General features: G+C 39.1%; 1 protein-coding gene across 1 annotated transcript; it reads right to left on the bottom strand.

The window, feature by feature from the left end:
• Positions 1–1,252: 1,252 nt before the first annotated feature.
• Positions 1,253–18,710, bottom strand: LOC131257948 (benzaldehyde dehydrogenase, mitochondrial-like). The gene is made up of 11 exons (XM_058258926.1): positions 18,624–18,710; positions 16,224–16,358; positions 14,987–15,129; positions 14,609–14,762; positions 13,482–13,711; positions 13,259–13,348; positions 12,082–12,255; positions 11,861–11,998; positions 2,740–2,877; positions 2,175–2,236; positions 1,253–1,841 (listed from the first exon to the last, which is right to left on the bottom strand). The coding sequence occupies exons 1-11, from the start codon at positions 18,670–18,672 to the stop codon at positions 1,568–1,570; spliced, it is 1,587 nt and encodes a 528-aa protein (XP_058114909.1). The 5' UTR covers positions 18,673–18,710; the 3' UTR covers positions 1,253–1,567.
• Positions 18,711–19,208: the final 498 nt, after the last annotated feature.

Genomic DNA, 19,208 nt, shown 5'->3' with positions numbered 1-19,208 from the left:
TTAATAAATATCATAAATAAACTTGATGAGTAGATATTTTTTTTAAAATTTTTTTTTACAAGGTGATACTCTTGATAAGGCCAATGCACTGGTTAAGTTAGATGTTACACACACATGAAAGGTTGGAAGTTAATGGCTGAGTGGACTATCACTTATATATAGTCTAACTGGTCGAATTTAAGACCTTTTCATTTATAAATATCTTATATTTCAATTAATTTATAATTAGTAGTTACTAACCGATAATAACAATTAGCCTTTTTTATTCATCAAACCCTAAAATTGGCTAGCGCCTGAATCTAGATTATTCGAGGATGGTTGTACATTGTTTTCTATGGTGTGGCCATCTTGATTATTGTACATTCCTAATTTTTTGAGCATCTCATCTTCAAAGTGGAGATTGCTTGATCCACGGTTGGATGGTAGATACAACACGGTGGGCCCCACACAAAAGGTGCCTGAAAGAGGAAATGAGTTGAATTGTGGACTGATGGTTGATATGAACAACACGGAAGATCGATGGTTGATACATAACACTTGTTTACGGTGATGATGGGGTGATGGATGATGTAAACGTGGCATAAAAGTATCTCAAATCCAACCGTCCAATTTGTGGAGCACAAGTTAGATGCAATATGAGTTAAAATTTATAGTGATTTAACTACTTGATATCAGGTTGACATTTAACAGATAAGCCAAATAAACGTTTGGAATGACCTGATCAATGTATAAAATCTGGTTTTGAAAAATCAATTTGAATTTTGGATGATGATTTGTTTATAAAAGGTCCGTAATTCGATCGGTTGAACTTGAGCTAAGGCACGCCCAAGTGCAATTCCAAATACTAATGTATCAACCATGACACTGAGTATCAAATAACTGTCCACAATCGAAACCCTCAAATCCCACCGTGCACATGCAATATATTTTTTTCTTCTTAAAAATTAACAAAAAAAAAAAAGTTGTTTGACGGGTACCCACATTGTGGGATCCATGAGCCCAAAATATATCTAAAGCTCAAGTGGACCCCACCACAGGAAACCATGAGAATTGAAACGAGGTATGTCCTTTTATCAGCTGGGCCACCTCCTATCCGCACTAAATATGCAGGTGGCTCACCTACTGAGTGGAGACCATCTGATGCGGCCATTCCCACACACGTTGCCAGATTGGCACGTGTGCAGTTCGTGGGGCCCGAAACCTCCTTGCAGGTGCATCAATTAAACTACCCATTTACAGATTACAACATAAATGATAAAACCACTAATATTGTCTTTCATTATTACAATATTAAAAGTTCAATGTGAACCGTCCAAATTATGGGCCCCACTCCAGTTGCTTCATAACTCCAAAAATACACCGAAAGGATGGCCGTAACTAGCTGATCGGTGGGTATCAAGTGGACAGTTAAAATGAGAAATATTCATCACTTGTAACTTAGCATAGACATGCCCATCAATCAAAGTTAGGATCATCCAGACCGTCTAAGCAACTCATTTACAATACCACTTGTTTTTGGACGGTTTGGATTATGCACAACTATGCCACATGTACGGTGAACGAGTGATTATAGCCATGCTGGGTTCTTCAAGGGAGTAACAACAGCCTTCACCTGCAAGTAGTTCTGAAGGCTGTAGATGCCCTTTTCCCTACCGTGGCCACTCATTTTGAACCCTCCAAAAGGAATGGCCGCATCGAAAACATCATAGCAGTTGATCCACACCGTTCCTGCCCTCAACGCACGTGTGAGTGTGTTGGCTGTGTCAATGCTCTTGGTGAAAACTCCCGCAGCCAGCCCATAGCGAGTGGAATTCGCCCGTTGGATCACTTCATCAAGTTCCCTACCATGATCAACGACAAACGTGAGAGAAGCGAGTGATGTGGTGCACGTGTGCAAGATCAGAGCCGCTCATCAGGATATCCTCGGTCATTAGATAAAACCCATCTGATCATTAGGTGCCCCACAACGTACACATGATTTGGACCGTTGTTCGATTTCTCTGCACTCTGATCGTAATGGTAACTGTCACCGTTACTGTTATGGCCCACCTGATGATCACATGAGGTGATCTTTGAGCATATTAGCTACATGGAGGGCCAACACTTAATGAATGGCTCTGATCTTGCACATGTGGACCTTACTACGATTTGGGAAGCGATTATGCTTAACTCACTTGAATTTCAAGATGGATTGCACTGGGCCGAAGATCTCATCCGTTGCTATTGGCATGCCATCCTAATCAAGACAATCATATATTCTAGTTAGTACCACTAGTGAAATGCTAACATGCAGAACCCTCAACATGGATGGTGATCTATAGATAGACCACTATATGTTTTGAACAGTGGTAGCCATCTGATCAGTGGCATGCTTAACAAACATTCTCCAAACGGAGCAATGGCAAGTTTTCAACCAGGCCAAAGTAGAGAGAATAATGTCTGTTCATCTAGTTTTTCTTTCAACGATTCAAGCTATAAATCGTAATCCGAAGCCATGTATACCGTAGAATTACAGGGGTGATTAGACCCATCTGCTCCAATAGAAGTTAGGTGGACCGCTAAACCTTGATTGTTCATTCTCGTCTTTGTGGAGGTCCCATATCGTGTAAACCGTCAGATCTTGAGGGCTCCATCTTCCACACAGACTTTCGATCAACAGTTCCATTCAAGTACCAACATCATATATTCTACTATTAGTTTGTTGATATGCGGCTGTGATTACAGTAGAGAAAATCTTACCTTGACATCGGAGAATACAGTTGGTTGAATATAGTAGCCTTTGCTGCCAAATCTTTCACCTCCTACTTCTAATGTAGCGCCGCTTTCGACGCCTGATTTTATATACTTCATGATCTTTTCAAATTGCTCTGTATCAATCTGAGACATTCAAATGGTCCACATTATCAATGGCAGTAAATGAAACAAATGCAGTTATCATCATCATCGTAGCCATTTACCAGTCATTCATTCTTTGATGGGAATGCGGCCCGGTGGATAGCTTACATTTTGACATCTATACATACACGTTGATGTTTCATACAATTGTATTTGTATTGTTCAGAGAGTATGTTTGTAGCTTTCATTTTGTTATTTCACAATCCTAGTTAGGATTATGATTTTCTGAAATTGAATTAAAGTTGGGATTCCTTGTTGAATTAGGTTTAAGAAAATTTGGGGTTTCAACTTGGGTTTGGGTCAGGTTGGGTTGCAAGTCCGTGAGCTTGGTTCGTGCTGTAAAATGCCAACCCGGTTTCAAATGGATCGGGTTCGGGTTGAGCAAATTTGGTTAGGTCATGTTAGGAATGATTACATGCATTTGGGTCAGGTTAGGTTGAGTGAGGAGGAATTCGAGTTGGGTCTAGCTTACATATTAATTAAAGAGATAATATCCTAATTTACCTAATATACTCTAACATACATTTTGGTAGGGGTGTACACGAACTGAGTTAGTTCGATTAGCTTGCTCAACTCAACTCGAAAAAGCTTGATTCGACTTGGTTCAAAGCTGAGTTCGAGCTGATTTTTTTAGCTATTTCGAGTTCAAGCTTGCTCGAGCTTGACTCAACTCGGATCAAACCCCAACTCGAATCGAACTCGGATCAAACTAGTTCGGTGACTCGGTTACTCTGATATTGATGTTTCTCACCAAGTGTCTGATGAAATGACTCAACGAAGTGTCGGCTAGTGGCAAGGAAGATATGTATATGAAACAAATACTATTTTTCCCTGACTTTGATGTTGCTTACAAGGTGTTTGATGAAATACTTGTAAACAGCTACTGCTGTTTTACATATAGTGAGAAATTGAAAGTGCGCGTGTGTTTGTAAAAATGCCATAGAGGCTCGATTTTGGCTCGAACTAGCCCGAGTTGCTGATCGAACCGAGCTGAGCTGGCCAGTCAAGCTTGAGGACCGAGCCGAGCTAAGTTCAAGTTGGGGTCAGCTAGTGGTCGAGCCGAGTCAAGTTAAGTCCAGCTCGACTCGGTTTGACTCAACGTACACCCCTACATTTTGGGTGGAATTTGGTTGAATTGACCCCAACCCAAGTCAACCCAACCTAACCTAACCTACCAAAATTGTACTCGTAATTTCAAAAATGTTATAAATGCATGATGGTCTAATTTAGGATAGATTTTTTGAAGTAAAATTGATTTCCTCATTAGGAGATGTACATTTCTTTAGAGTAGGAATACATGGGATTTGGACTAACATGATAGCCAAAGTCTCTAGGGGCATGTTTAGTATGTTGGAATATTTGGTTGAATTAAATAGACTATTAAAATCGAGAACCAAAAAAGAAAATAAAATTTTGAGAAAGAGAACTTATTGAATTGAGTCGAGGCGTGACTAAGTCACTCAGTTTGAAATCGAATTTGCTCCCATTGGACAGCGTCCCAAGTGCAACAGGTTTCTAGAGCAATCGACCTCTAGGATACAACAACTATGACCCGATCCCAGCGGTGCACTCGCTGTATACGGGCTCGAACCACTTGCAGTTTAACCCGAAAGTGTTAAGTTGACTCAATGATGATCTCAGTAAAATTCTTAAACCAGAATATCAGAGAGAGTTTTATATAAAAAAAAAGAATTTCCGTATATGCAAACATAAATCAGAAGTCTTTATATAGACTCTGAAGTGGTGCATAAGCACCCTTTACAAATGGTTAGGTCCATTGGGTTTAAACCCAACAGATGCGACCTACCGGAACAGACACACCTCTCTGGTTTAAAACGAAAAGGTGCAAGTATAAGTATACTCTCGCAAATAAAGTCTTGCGAGTACCCATACACACACACCTACGCGATTACACTCACACTGCACCCGCGCCCCCGCCCATGCCCGGCCCAGCCCGTCTCGTCGCGCACACGGACACAGACACAGACTCGGCTCGGCACGGCACGACTCGACTCGGGCGCGTGTGTGCGTGTGTGGTCAATGATATAGATTAGAGCTATTGACATAGCCCCCCCACAAGACTAAATTCACATGCCCCCTGAAAGTGGCTTAAGCCCAAGGCAAAAAGCTTATCTTATATACAAGAGAATTTTCTTTATCATATCCGATGTGAGACAAAACTTACATATCATAAACACCAAAATTTAAATGTGGAGGGAAACCACCAAAAATTTGAAAATCAAATGTTAATATTATTTTAAAACAAAATACAACAATCCCCCACATGTTTTAGAATAAAACTCTTTCAGATTAAAGCGTAATAGTTGTACAATAGTGTCGGTGTTACCATAGACTTGAACTGACATTAGAGTAAGCAAGACAGGTATACAGGAATCAAGTGACACTATAGTCTTGAACCTAAATCCTTTTAATGTAAACTGCAAGTACATGCCACTCACATAACTCTTCCTCTGCAAGTGATTCTGCAGTTCGATGTGTTTCGGCCATACACCATTATCTAGATTTCAAGAGTGCTCTAGAGAATTCACCTAGATTCTCATAGGAAGCGGCCTCCACCTCCACACCCATATAGGTGAATTCTATCAAGTGTATGCAACATGCAACAACTGTATACATCACAAAATATATGAGTATGGATCCATTAAGAATTTTAAAAACTCATCCTTCTGCGTTGCTACTCACACTGTACACCATAGAAGGGGCTCATATAATTCAGTGCAATCGTCTATCTCGTATCTTGTTGTTTACCCATTGAACTTATCTCATTGGATCTCCACTTGTATAAGTTGAGTTGCCGACACTGACAGCTCATATATTAGGCTCAGCCCCATTCCCTTCAATGTATCATTGACTAGCCTTTTAGATAGTCGTTTGGTTAGAGAATCTGCCAACTTCTTTTCTGACCTCACAAAGTCAATGGATATGACTCCATCACGCAACATGTGTTTCACTATGTTGTGTCTAGTCTAATATGCCTAATCTTTCCATTATATATTTTACTCTTTGCTTTTACTATAGCTGCTTGACAGTCACATTGAATAGACACGGCTGATACAGGCTTTGACCACAATGGTATATCAGCTAAGAGATTTCTAAGCCACTCGGCTTCGGATCCAGCCTTTTCTAAGGCAATAAACTCGGATTTCATAGTTGACTGAGCGATGCATGTCTACTTGGTAGACTTCCAAGAGACTGCTTCTCCACCTAAAGTGAAGACATATCCACTGGTGGATTTTGTCTCATCTGAATCACTGATCCAGTTAGCATCACTGTATCCTTCTAATACAGCAAAATAACCATTATAATGTAAACCATAGGCCATACTGTTTTTTAGGTATCTTAAAATCCTAAACAAAGCATTCCAATGCTCTTTTTTAGGGTTATGTGTATATCTATTTATCATTCCTACTACAAAAGTTATGTCTGGTCTAATGCAGTTTGTTAGATACATGAGGCTACCAATTATTTTGGAATACTCCAATTAAGATACACTATTTTCTGTATTCTTTATGAGAATCATACTATAATTATAAAAAGTACTGACAGGTAAACAGTCAAAATGGTTAAACTTTCTCAATATTTTCTCAATGTAATGAGATTGTGATAATATAATAACACCATCTTTCCTGGTTACTTCAATATTCAAGATTACATTAGCCTCTCCTAAGTCTTTCATGTCAAACTTAGATGATAAGAATTTCTTAGTTGCATTAACTAATTTAATATTAGTTTCAAAAATAGGCATGTCATCAACATAAAGGCATATAATAATATAATCATTTTCAGAAACTTTACTATATACACATCTTTCTACATCATTTATATGATAACCATTTGATTTTAAAACACCATCAAAATTTTCATGCCATTGTTTAGGAGCTTGTTTTAAACCATATAGTGATTTAATTAGTTTACATACTTTATTTTCTTGACCTGATATCTTATAACCCTTAGGTTGCTCCATATATATTCTTCTTCTAAGTCTCCATTTATGAAAGTTGTCTTAACGTCCATCTATTGTACCACCAATTTATATATAGAGGCTATCGCTATTAAGACTATGATAGTTGTAATTCTAGTTACAGGGGAATATGTATCAAAGTAATTTATTCCTTCCTTTTATTTAAAGCCTTTCGTTACCAACCTAGCCTTAAACTTATCAATAGTTCCATCTAATTTTAGTTTCTTTCTAAACACCCATTTATAGCCTATTGGTTTGTTTACAGATGGTAGATGTATAAGTTCCTAAGTGTTATTAGATATTATAGATTCCAACTCATCATTTATTGCTTCCTTCTAAAAGGTTGCATCTGGAGAGTTAATAGCTTCTGTATAGGTTGTAGGATTATCTTCTACTAAGAAGGTGAAAAAATCATCTCCTAGATTAATTTCTCTTCTAACCCTAGTACTTTTTCTTGGTTGTATCTCTTTTACTACTTTCTTGTAAGCATTTTTACTAGTAGACGCGATATCTGATTCATTGACTTCCTCTATTCCTATAGATTTAGATTTCATAGGAAATACGTTCTCAAAGAAGTCTGCATCCCTAGCTTCTATAATTATATTAAGATGTAGAATATTATCATTAGTTTTTAAAACTAGAAACCTGTAGGCTACACTGCTTTGTGCATAACCTATAAATACACAGTCGGTCGTTTTAGGGCCTAACTTTATTTTCTTAGTTTCAAGCAATTCTACTTTAGCAAGACACCCTCACACTTTAATATATTTATAACTAGGAACATGATTCTTCAAAAGTTCATAAGGTGTTTGTTTAGAAGATTTAGAAGGAATTCTATTTATGATATAACCAGCTAATAAAATTGCTTCTCCCCACATATTTGAGGGTAAGCCTGAACTATTTAACATGGCATTCATCATCTCTTTTAGAGTTCTATTCTTACGTTCTGTTATTTCATTCTGTTCTGGTGTATAAGGAGCTTTAGTTTCGTGAACTATTCCACTCTTTTCATATAATTCTCTAAATTGAGAAGATTCATATTCGCCTCCTCTATTTGTTATAAGTCTTTTAATTTTTATATTTAATTGATTTTCAACTTCAATTTTGTATTTAGAAAAAACATCTAAAGCTTCATCTTTGTTTCTTAACAGATAGACTCTAGTGAACCTAGAGTAGTCATTTACAAAAGTTATGTAATATCTTTTTTCGCCTCTAGACATGTGATTTCTAAAATTACTTAAGTTATTGTGTATCAATTCTACTAGAACAGAGGATCGTTCTATTCGTTTAAAGGGTTTTCTAATGAATTTTAATTCTACACATGTTTCACATTTATCAAATTCCTCATTAGATATATTAGGTAATAAATATAATCTTTTCATTTTTTTCAAAGATACTACATTCACATGACCTAATCTACTATACTATAGATAAAAAGGTTCAACGATATAAATAGAACTAGATGTCTTCTTATTATTATCATTGGATACATTTACAATAAATAAACTATCACTACAGTATCCTTTACCAACAAAAGTTTCATTCTAGTCATTACAAGCTTATGTAAATCAAATACTAACTCGACACCAGCCTTATTGAGGAGCGAACTAGAGACCAAGTTTCTTCTAATGTCAGGCACATGTAGAACATCATTTAACATTAGAGTATTTTCAGAAGTGAGTTTCAGTAGTACTTTCCCTTTCCCTACAACCGGAGATGTTCTAGCATTACCCATGAACACCTGTTGATCATCTCCTAATACTTGGGAGGAGATAAACATGCTACGATCCTTGCATACATGCCTAGTTGCACCAGTGTCTAGTACCCACTCCAAGTTGTTTACAAGAAAGACTTCTGATACCACAGCTACTACCATGTTAGACTCATTGTTTGTTTTTATAAAATTAGCTTGTGACTTATCTTTGTTTTTCTTAAGCCAACAGATTTTAATATGATGCCCTGACTTTCTACAGTTGTAGCAATTTTCATTTTTCTTGAATTGATTATTTACATTCTTCTTTTTGAGCCTGCATTCATTTGCGTAATGTTCAGGTTTGCCATGGTTATGACAGTTGCCATTTTTCTTATTATTTGCTTGACTTGATTTCACCACATTCGCTTTTGAATCTATCTCATTTCCATTTTCTTTTTGGTTTCTGATTCTATTGGTCTCCTCTATTCGTATGTGTACGATAGTGGTTTCCAAAGAAATACCGTTTTTTTTTCCATTCTATTCTTATATTTTTTTTCTAGGAGTGCTGTAGCTTTTCTATTAGCGCTTCTAACAGAAGCACTTCATCCAATTTAATTCCTTTAATTGATAGTTCGTGAACTAGATTTTGAAAATCATGAATCTGATTAGTGACAGGTTTATCGTCTATCATTTCATAATGAAAGAAATTAGCAATTGCATGTTTCTTAGAGCCTGCATCTTCCAATATGTATTTCTTTTCCAAAACAGTCTATATGTCTTTAGCAGACACGTAAGAAGCATACACATCATATAATTCGTTGGATAAAGAGTTTAAAATATAATTTTTACAATTATTTTCATCTTTTACTTCAGTTTGATTTGTTGGATCTATAATAAATGATTCAGATAAAATGTATGAAACTTTAAGGGTGGTCAGTGCGAACATTAGTTTTTGTTTCCACCGTTTAAAGCATTGTCCAGCAAACGGTTCAATTTTGGCTAACTCAGCAGAAGTATTTACTGTTATGGTAGCCATAGTGTATGTAATTCAACAGATTCGATTTCAAGATTCTTGGAATATTTAGTTAAATTAAATAGACTATTAAAATCGAGAAACAAAAAAGAAAATAAAATTTTGAGAAAGAGGACTCATTGAATTGAGTCGAGGCGTGACTGAGTCACTCGGCTTGAAATCGAATTTGCTCCCCTTGGACAGCGTCCCAAGTGCAACAGGTTTCCAGAGCAATCGACCTCCAGGATACAACGACTATGACCCGGTCCCAGCGGTGTACTCATTGTACGCGGGCTCGAACCACTTGTAGTTTAATCGGAAAGTTTTGAGTTGACTCAGCGATGAATTCATTAAAATTCTTAAACCAGAATATCAGAGAGAGTTTTATAAAAGAAAATAATTTTCGTATATGCAAATATAAATCAGAAGTCTTTATATAGACTCCGAAGTGGTGCATAAGCACCCTTTATAAAGGATTAGGTCCGTTGGGTTTAAACCCAACAGATGCGACCTACTGGAATGGACACACCTCTCTGGTTTAAAACAAAAAAGCGCAAGTGCGAGTATACTCTCGCAAATAAAGTCCTGCAAGTACCCATACACACACACACACCTACGCGAGTACACTCACACCACACCCGCACCCAGCCCAGCCCGTCCCGTCGCGTCGCGCACACGGACACAGACTCGAACTCGGCTCAGCGCACTTGTGCGTGTGTGGTCAATAACATAGATTAGAGCCATTGGCATAGCGCCACCCCCCCCCCCCCCCCCCCCAAGGACCAAATTCACATGTCCCCTGAAAGGGGCTCAAGTCCAAGGCAAAAAGCCTATCTTATATACAAGAGAATTTTATTTGTCAAATCCAATGTGGGATAAAACCCACACCTCAAAAACACCAAAATTTAAATGTGCAGGGAAACCACCGAAAATTTAAAAATCAAAATTTAATATTATTTGAAAACAAAATACAACATAGTAAACGCCTAAAAATGAGTTCATTTCATTTTAGTTAATTGCAATTATATATTAGAGATGATATTGATAACCAATAATCATGATCTTTAATACATAACGGGAGATGGTCCAGATCTCTCATAATACAATAAGTTGTAATACTCCTAGTTGCATCAGTTTAGTTATAAAGTCTAGTCGATTGATCTGGACTGTCTATTAAGTTCAAAACACATTGCTCAAGCTACCATGCAAAACTCGCACTGATCGGATGATCCAATTTATTTTCTACAGCCAACCTTTTTTCCAAGCCATGGATGAAAGGGCTATGATTGCTTAAGCAACTCTTTAGAATCATAAGCAATCCATGATGCTCTCTGAAAAATAGATGGATCAAATTGTTGATCGGACCTATTTTTGTAGAATGATCTTGACCTTCCATGTCAAAGACCATTGATTGAATGGTTAATATTCAACGGATTGGTGTGATACTTGCATGCTTGCCCATGAAAAGTGCGTTAAACCTAATGAACAGTCTAGATCAATGGATCGGACAATCCAATGGTCTCTCTACAACTTAATGCAACTAGGAGCACTATAGTTTACAGTACTTCTAAGGTATTATTTCTCATGCATGGTTTCCATTAACTAAAATGAGATGAAGTCATTTTTTAAGCTTATGCCAAAATAGATCCTTAGGCTGCATTTGGGTGTTATCCCATTTGCATGCCAAGCCCAAGGCCCGGGCTCAGGCTTAAAAATCAGGCTGATTTCGGACCGTATATAATATATCACATCAATTTTGTTGGAGTCTAGCTTGACCGGGCTTTGTAGGCAATTTTATAACATACACAATGTATGCGAAAAAAAAAATCCTCATTTACTCACATTAATGCTCTAACCCATGCCTCCCATCTCTCTCTCTCTCCACTCCAACTAGACCAACCCTCAGGTTTAGGCTACAACCCACATAAACATTTCAGGCTAGGCTTGGGTTGGACTATTTTGGCTAGTCACAGGCTAGAGCTGAGCTCGGGCTTCGACAAAGCTTGACCCACCGGCTCTAACCCGGCCTGTTCGTCTATCCCAAACATGGTTTAAAACATTGCCTAAAACCGAGTTGACTCGGTATCAGTCGAGAATGATATGAGTCATTGGGTGAGTCAGACTCCAAACCGGACCGAGTCAGAATGAGTCTGACTTAGTCTGACTCAGTCCAGGTGTGTTCTTGACTCAGCTTCAAAACTGCTATTCAAAACCATGATTCGGACAGTTATTTCCCACCTACAAGGAAAAATAGAGTAGCGGCACATCGGTAACTAACCTGAGGACCTTGTTCCACGCCACTTCTGAAAGGATCGCCGACAACACGCTTCAAAGCACGGGCTTTCGCCTTCTCTACGAACTCATCATATACACGTTCATGTACAAATGTTCGAGATCCAGCACAACAACATTGCCCCTGCAGATAACTAAGCTTTAGTTGTCAATAAAATTGCATTCGTCAAAATCAAACATGTCGTTACAACGACCGATCAGACGGACCTGATTAAAAAACAAAGCAAAGTGTGCTAACTCGACAGCGTGATCAATATCAGCATCCTCACATATAATGAAAGGAGATTTCCCTCCGAGCTCTAACGTGACCGGCTTGAGATTGCTTCTTGCCGCTAATTCAAGTACGATCTTGCCAGTATCAGTTGATCCTGTGAAAGCAAGCTGCAAGGGAAAGAACAAACAAGAGCTAGAGTTAATAGGCCGATTTACATAGTACAATGCGTTTAAAACTCGATGACTCACTGGCAACTCGGCTGAGTCAATTCAACTTGGTGATTTGGTGCATTAAACATGACTCGCGATGGTTTGAATCACGCCTAGCCAAGGTGTTTCATAATGGTAACGGTGGCCGTATTGTTATTGTTATGATACGGCAGTATAATGATTATTATAACTCCCGTAATAGCCATTACAACCCTTAAAAAAACTATTTTTGAAGTGTTACAGGGCGTTACAGTCCATTACGAGGCCATTATAGACTGTTATGGGACCGGCATGGGGCCATTATAAGATGCTACAACCATTTTCTCTGTAACGCCATAACAACCATTTGGGCCCCATAACGTGTAACCATCACGATCATTATGTTGTATTAACGGCCGTTACATAACCGATTTGGTATACCATACTCGTAGCCAGCGCACCGCAAGTCGATGACTCATTTACTTCTTGAATTTTATATATTATTTGTTTTAAGCAATTTATATATATATATTTTTCAATATTATTAATATAATTATTAAATATCAAGTTGAGTCAAGCAAAGACTCTCACGACGCTTCGAGTTGACTCAACTCAGTTGGACACCGAGTTGATCTGAGTTTTGGGGTTTTTGAGTGAAAACCCTAAAACTCAGATCCAGTGTGAAAACTTCTGAAGGAGTAGTTCACCTAGAAAACCTAAGTACTATTGCAGTGGTTTCCAAAAGGGGTAGAGTGTGGAAAATCAAAGATCCATCCTCATACTAATTCTCCATCGTCCATCAACTGTCAAAGAGAATGGCTTCCCATTCAGGTACGCGATTCAGATCATTGATGAACGGTCCACAAATAATCTAACAAGAAGATCCAATCAATATGGCCCACCTGATGAAAAGCTCGAATCTAACACATATGTGCCATTTTGGTACATGTGCTCATATGTACATAGGCAAGCTAAAAAATACCTTGTCAACATCCATGTGACTAGCAAGAGCTGCACCTGCAGTGGGACCATATCCAGAAATCACATTCAGAACACCCTCGGGGAGTCCGGCCTGTAACATATAATAACAAGAATAAAATAGAAAGATGATCATCTAAGCATTTTTATACATGAAAAATGATGGGCCCACATTGGATCAATGCAAAATGAGGTATGAAATAATTTCCATAAATATCATTGAATACCTCATGGAAGAGTTTGGATACATACAGCGCCGACAGAGGTGTCTGCTCGGCAGTCTTGATTACGACAGTGTTGCCGGTGGCTAACGCGGGACCGACCTTCCAAGTATACATGATAAGTGGAAAATTCCATGGAATAATCTGCCCAGCAACACCAATTGGCTCATGTAGGACTTGTACATGGTACGGTCCATCCGCAGGGACCGTTAAACCATGAATCTTGTCTGCCCAACCTGCAGATTTTTTTTTTTTTTCCCAAAAAGAGCCCATTATAGATACATTAGTTTCATACAATATCATGAAAAAAAAATAAAAAAATACATCAGTTTCATAGCAGCCACCACCATTACCGTTACGGTCTCTTTATTTCTTAAAAACAAAAAAATCCAAAAAAAAGAAGAAAAAGACTGCTATAACAGATATGGGAGCAATAACATCAGGTTATTTTTTTCCATAAAGGCTGTCAAGATAACCATTGTTACTATTATATAAAGTCCGTTACGGCACACCTTCCCTAACAGCCATTGCATGTGAACTTACATTGTCAACATACCTAGATTGTGTCAAACATCTGAGTCATGTGTAAGGTGGACCCCACCATGGAGATGGCCCATTGTAAAAAAATCAATCATATCCATAGTTTGCAAACCAGGAGGGTCAAACCTGGTAAGGTCATGGTGCTGGTCACTCACTGGGTTAGTTAAACCAACTAGGCCTTCTTTTCCTGTGTCGACTCGAAACTCGGTCTGGTTTCAATGAGCCAGCTGAGTCAAAAAAATGGAATTTGGGTAAATCTCAAGAGTAGAGAAGAAGAACCACCTGGTTGACTAGGGACTCACCGGTCGACTCGACCCAGTGAGTGACTGAGTCATGAGCCGCGTATGGGTTTGCAAGCTATGGTCTTGTCCACTCATCAAGCAGGCCACCATGTATAGAAAACAATGGAAGATGGTCTGATTTGATTAAAATATGTCGTCCGCTCGATAAGTGGATCGCCTCATTGCCACTCAAAGATCATCATGATGGGACACTTTTCTGTAGTGAAATTCACATGCAATCAGTTGTAGTTGATCATTCCTCTCATCAAACATACAAAACAAGAATATATGGCTCTGAAATTCTTCTCCCACCGGCGTAATATTGAAACAAACGCGTCATCATCGGAACTTCGGCCGCCGCTGCCTGTTGATATGGCTTCCCACTGTCCCAAGTCTCAAGTGCTGCAATTTCATCCTTGTGCTTTTCTACCAAATCTGCGAACCGATAGAGTATCTGTGACCGTTCCTGGACACAACACAATGATCCATGATCTCAATTCATCAGGTTGGTCCCACTGTCGCAAAGATTGGACGATCTTATCCATCGGATTGGTGGACATTTCATGTGTGTATCACTCTTTTGGATGGTTAAGATCATCTGATCAGTTACATTTAAATAAATAAATAAATAAATAAAAATTTGGGTGATGGACAGTGGGACCCAAATGAGCTTTTTAGATAAAATCTTACATATGGGGTCATCTTTGGCCATGGTCCCTCATCGAAGGCCTTACGAGCGGCGGAGACGGCCCGGTTGATGTCTTCGGCATCACCTTCGGCGACATGAGTGATCACATCTCCTGTCCTAGGATCCAATGTAGGAAAGGTTTTCCCTGTGACCAAACAAAACTCTGACCATCAGTTCTAATAAAAATTTCAGAAATCGAAGGCTTCATGATTTAAAAATAATAATAATAATAATAATAATAATAATAATAATGGATGATTACAAGAAAAATTTTAATGATTGGTTCAACCGAGTTGTGATTTGATTCAGGAAATCAGGCCATTCTGTGCATCCTTGGTTCTCCTGACCCAATGATTGAGTCAGGTTGACCCGGCTGAGTCCTAGCTTGACTCGCCTGGTTTTTTGATGTAGAGCAAGTCGCAGACACTTTCATTACCAATATGGACCAAAAGAGGCCCGATCAGAGGTGGAGCTGATCAGGACCATTAGAACCTTAAAACAATTGTATCTACACTGGATTTGCGAGATTCCATTCCATCAGATTAACAGTCAAAAGTCCATTCTATTTTTGTTTTTATTATAAATAGTAAGTTTGATGGTGGAAAGTTTATTTTATTTTTGTTTTCCCTATAAATAATAAGTTTTAGTTCGATCATAACTCTTGATACTTAGAGTTTTAGGAGTTGTGCCCAAAATGAAAAGGGTTTTTCCTATAAACAGTAGGTAAAGGCTTAGAAAAATTATGAGATCAACGTGTTTAAGTCAAGTTGGACACTCAACTATTTTTGGCCGGAAACCATGTGGTCTAGTGAGAATTATAATCATCTATAAATAGTAAGTTTATTATTTATAGTAAGTCACATTTTTAGGCAGTTTGAGTTGGAGTTTGAGACTAAAACTTCGTCCTAGGTTTAAGCTTATCATATAAAGGATTGTAAATTCGTTTATTATTATTATTATTATTATTATTTTTTAATATCATCAATCAATTCATTTCAATTATTAGAAATTATTTCTGTTTTCATCCCTTGTGGTTTCTAGGAATATCTATGAGGAGTCCATGGAAGCTATGTGGATTTGGAGTAATTATTCCTGAGGAAGACAGTGATCAACCTCATCAGGTGCATCATTTTTAAACTCCTTAAAGAAATGATTGAATCATGACAAAAGGAAATCATAAAGTGAGTAGCCAAACGGTAATTATATAATCTTTAATGAGATGAAGTATGAAATTTCCACCTGATGCTGAGTCTACAAACTGCCCGTCGATTAGCAGCTTGGTATAGTTCACTTGAACAGGTGGGGTGATTGGTTCTTCAATTGCAGCAGCCGTTCCGAACCGACAGATGCCTCTCCCCCATCTAGCATATCTGCCTGATCATGTATTTCATCAAACATTCGACGGTTAGTGAATAGACCTACTACAGATTGCCAAAACAGCAGAAGAAGTGTGTAACCAGACGAACCAGAACTCAACCATGACTGAGTCGACTCGGTTGAGTCAACACAGTTTTCAGGCAGAGAATGATTTCCCTTCTATTGGTTTGCAGATCTTAGCCACAGAATGTTTGGCCTTCTATTGGTTGAATGAATGGAAAGGCTTAGGATTCTTCCATCTGCAGTGGGGCCCACAACATGGACCGTTTCGATCTCTGAACAATGGGTCCATCTGTCAGATCTGGGACATTCGTCGTGTGCGGCCCACCATGAACTTGTGATGTCCTGAAAATCATCCCGGCCACTCATCTGGTGGGCCATTCATCAGTTTCTCGTATACGCGTGTGGTTAACCTTATGGGCAGACTGCCCTGATTTTTGGGCTAAGGAATATTCGAAATAAGACCCACCTGATGAACGGTTTGGATCTTGTTAACCTTTTGACACGTGTGAGATGCAAGGGCCAAAAAAGTGCGCTTGAGTTCACCCGAGGAATGATCGGATTGAAATCCACCCACCGTGAGTGATTGACTTCAGTGGAAGCTCCGTATTCCCCACCAAAGTGTCACACGTGTGGAACATCAGAGCCGTCCCACTGTGAGTGATTGACTTCAGTGGAAGCTCCATATTCCCCCACCAAAGTGTCACACGTGTGGAACATCAGAGCCGTGATAAAAGGTGGGGTCCACCATGAAGATCACCTAACACGGAAATAAGGCTGGCACACACTCATCAGGTGGGGGCCACCTGTAGAGTGAGTCAGGCCATCGGCTGTCCATCGATTTCAATGACGGGGCCCGTCTAATGAATGGACGGGCCGGATTTTAGCGCTAGGGGTAGGGGATCTCCATGAGTCCTACATATGGAGCTTTGTTGCACCGCAGCCCTAAGCACTGTAGCTAAGATGCAGGTGAGGGCTCATCCGTACGCATGGCATATACCTCAAATCTGAACCGTTCAAATGGTGGGACCCGATGTATATGAATCGCAAACCAAAAATTATACCAAAAACATGATAAGAACTGCTTAAGCATCAGACATTTAATGGACGGATGAAAACAAACGTATTAAACGGTCCAAATTCAGCAAAGAAATGTCCAAAAATCAGTGATCAGGATTTGTCCAAGCAATCAGATTCTTAGGACATGTCGAATCTACCGTGTTCCCACCATTAGGCCGGTTGGGATTTGAGATAAACATGCCACGTGTAGAGTAGGTGACCCTTACACATGTGACAGGTTGGCTGTATGGGACTCGGATTCGGTAACGGACATCATGCTATAAAAGCTCTGTAGGCCCACCATCATATATGTGTTTCATCCACGCCGTCCATCAAAATTTCCGGATCATTTTAATTTATAAGCCCAAAAACAAGGTAGATCCAAAGGTCATGTGGACCACAGAGTGGAGATTGAATGCTCACCATTGGAAACTTCATGAGGACCGTATAAGTTTTGGACCAAGCTGATTTTTGTGTTTTCTCTTCATCCAGGTTTATTTGACTTTATGAACAGGTTGGATGGAAAATCAACATCACGGTGGGCCCCAGGAAAGTTTCAACGGTGGGATCATTATCCCCACTGCTTCCTTCGGTGTGGTCCACTTGAGGTTTGGATCTCTCTCAATTTTGAGCAGATGGATGGACGAAGTGCCTCAAATGATATGTGACAATGGATGGACGGCTCGGATAAACCACATACATCATGGTGGGGCCCACATAGCTTTTCGGGAGCACCGACGTGGGTAGTGGAGGTGTCAGCACTTTCATTGATCACAAAACAACAAACCGCAGAAAAAAGGCAAGACTCGAGAAAAATAAAAAAGGTTTGCTAGGCAAGCGCGCGTGTATAAAAAAAGCCCATCTACACCTTCCATGTACCAAAATACACGAACATAAGATCTAATTCGTCCATCGGGTGGGCCCCAATGTCTAGATACCTATACCAAAAAATCAGGACGGCCCAAAATGACTGAGTAAAAGAAGAAGATAATATTTTTTTATCCATCCATTTGTTTGGTAATCTTTAGTTCAGATGACAGTGGAAAGGCTCTATTTTAATGGAAAGGAAACTTCACAATCCAACCCATCTGATGGACGGATTGGATCTATCACTCGCTCGCCACTTTCACACATGGGGTGGCTTGGGCATGGACTCCCTTGTAGGAGAGGAGAGAGAGAGAGAGAGAGAGAGAGAGAGAGAACCTTCAAGCAGTATCAGTAGAGAAGAGGAGAAGATTCTTCGGCCCGCCATGGAGAGGGAGAGCGTGTGCAAGTGTGTGAAATCCCTCTCTCTCTTGCTTTTTAATAGAAAGAACTATCAGCTACATCCGGCTGCATTCTAACTTAGTACGTAGCACCATATTTCCAGCCAAATTTCAAACTTTCATAAAATCTCATCCATGTATACTTCGGGTTACATCTGGAAAATCTTTTTTATCCAATGAATTGGATAATAGACACATCAAATGGGCCACGAATGTACATTTAATCATAACATCATCTATCTATTAATTTCGATTTCATAGCTTTTTTGATGGTTAGATTCGTCTGATTTTCTTGTAAACTGATATTCATCGTGCGGTCCACAATTTACATGGATTTGATGTTCTATATACTGAGAAATTGGAGAGAAAACCCGTGCTGCTTGCTGCGTTAGTATACATCAGGCTGTAGTTGATCGATTCTCCCCTTTCATTATCTCTTTAAGTACACGTGGCGTTAGGGGTGTGAACGCTGACTGTTGGATGAGGTGACGCGCATGCTTGGGTAATCTAGACCGTTGGTATG

The sequence above is a fragment of the Magnolia sinica genome, chromosome 10 (genome assembly GCF_029962835.1).
Source record: "Magnolia sinica isolate HGM2019 chromosome 10, MsV1, whole genome shotgun sequence".
In the NCBI taxonomy this organism is placed as follows: domain Eukaryota; kingdom Viridiplantae; phylum Streptophyta; class Magnoliopsida; order Magnoliales; family Magnoliaceae; genus Magnolia; species Magnolia sinica.
The sequence above is the reverse complement of the archived record's forward strand: the minus strand, read 5'-3'. Positions and strand labels throughout refer to the sequence as shown.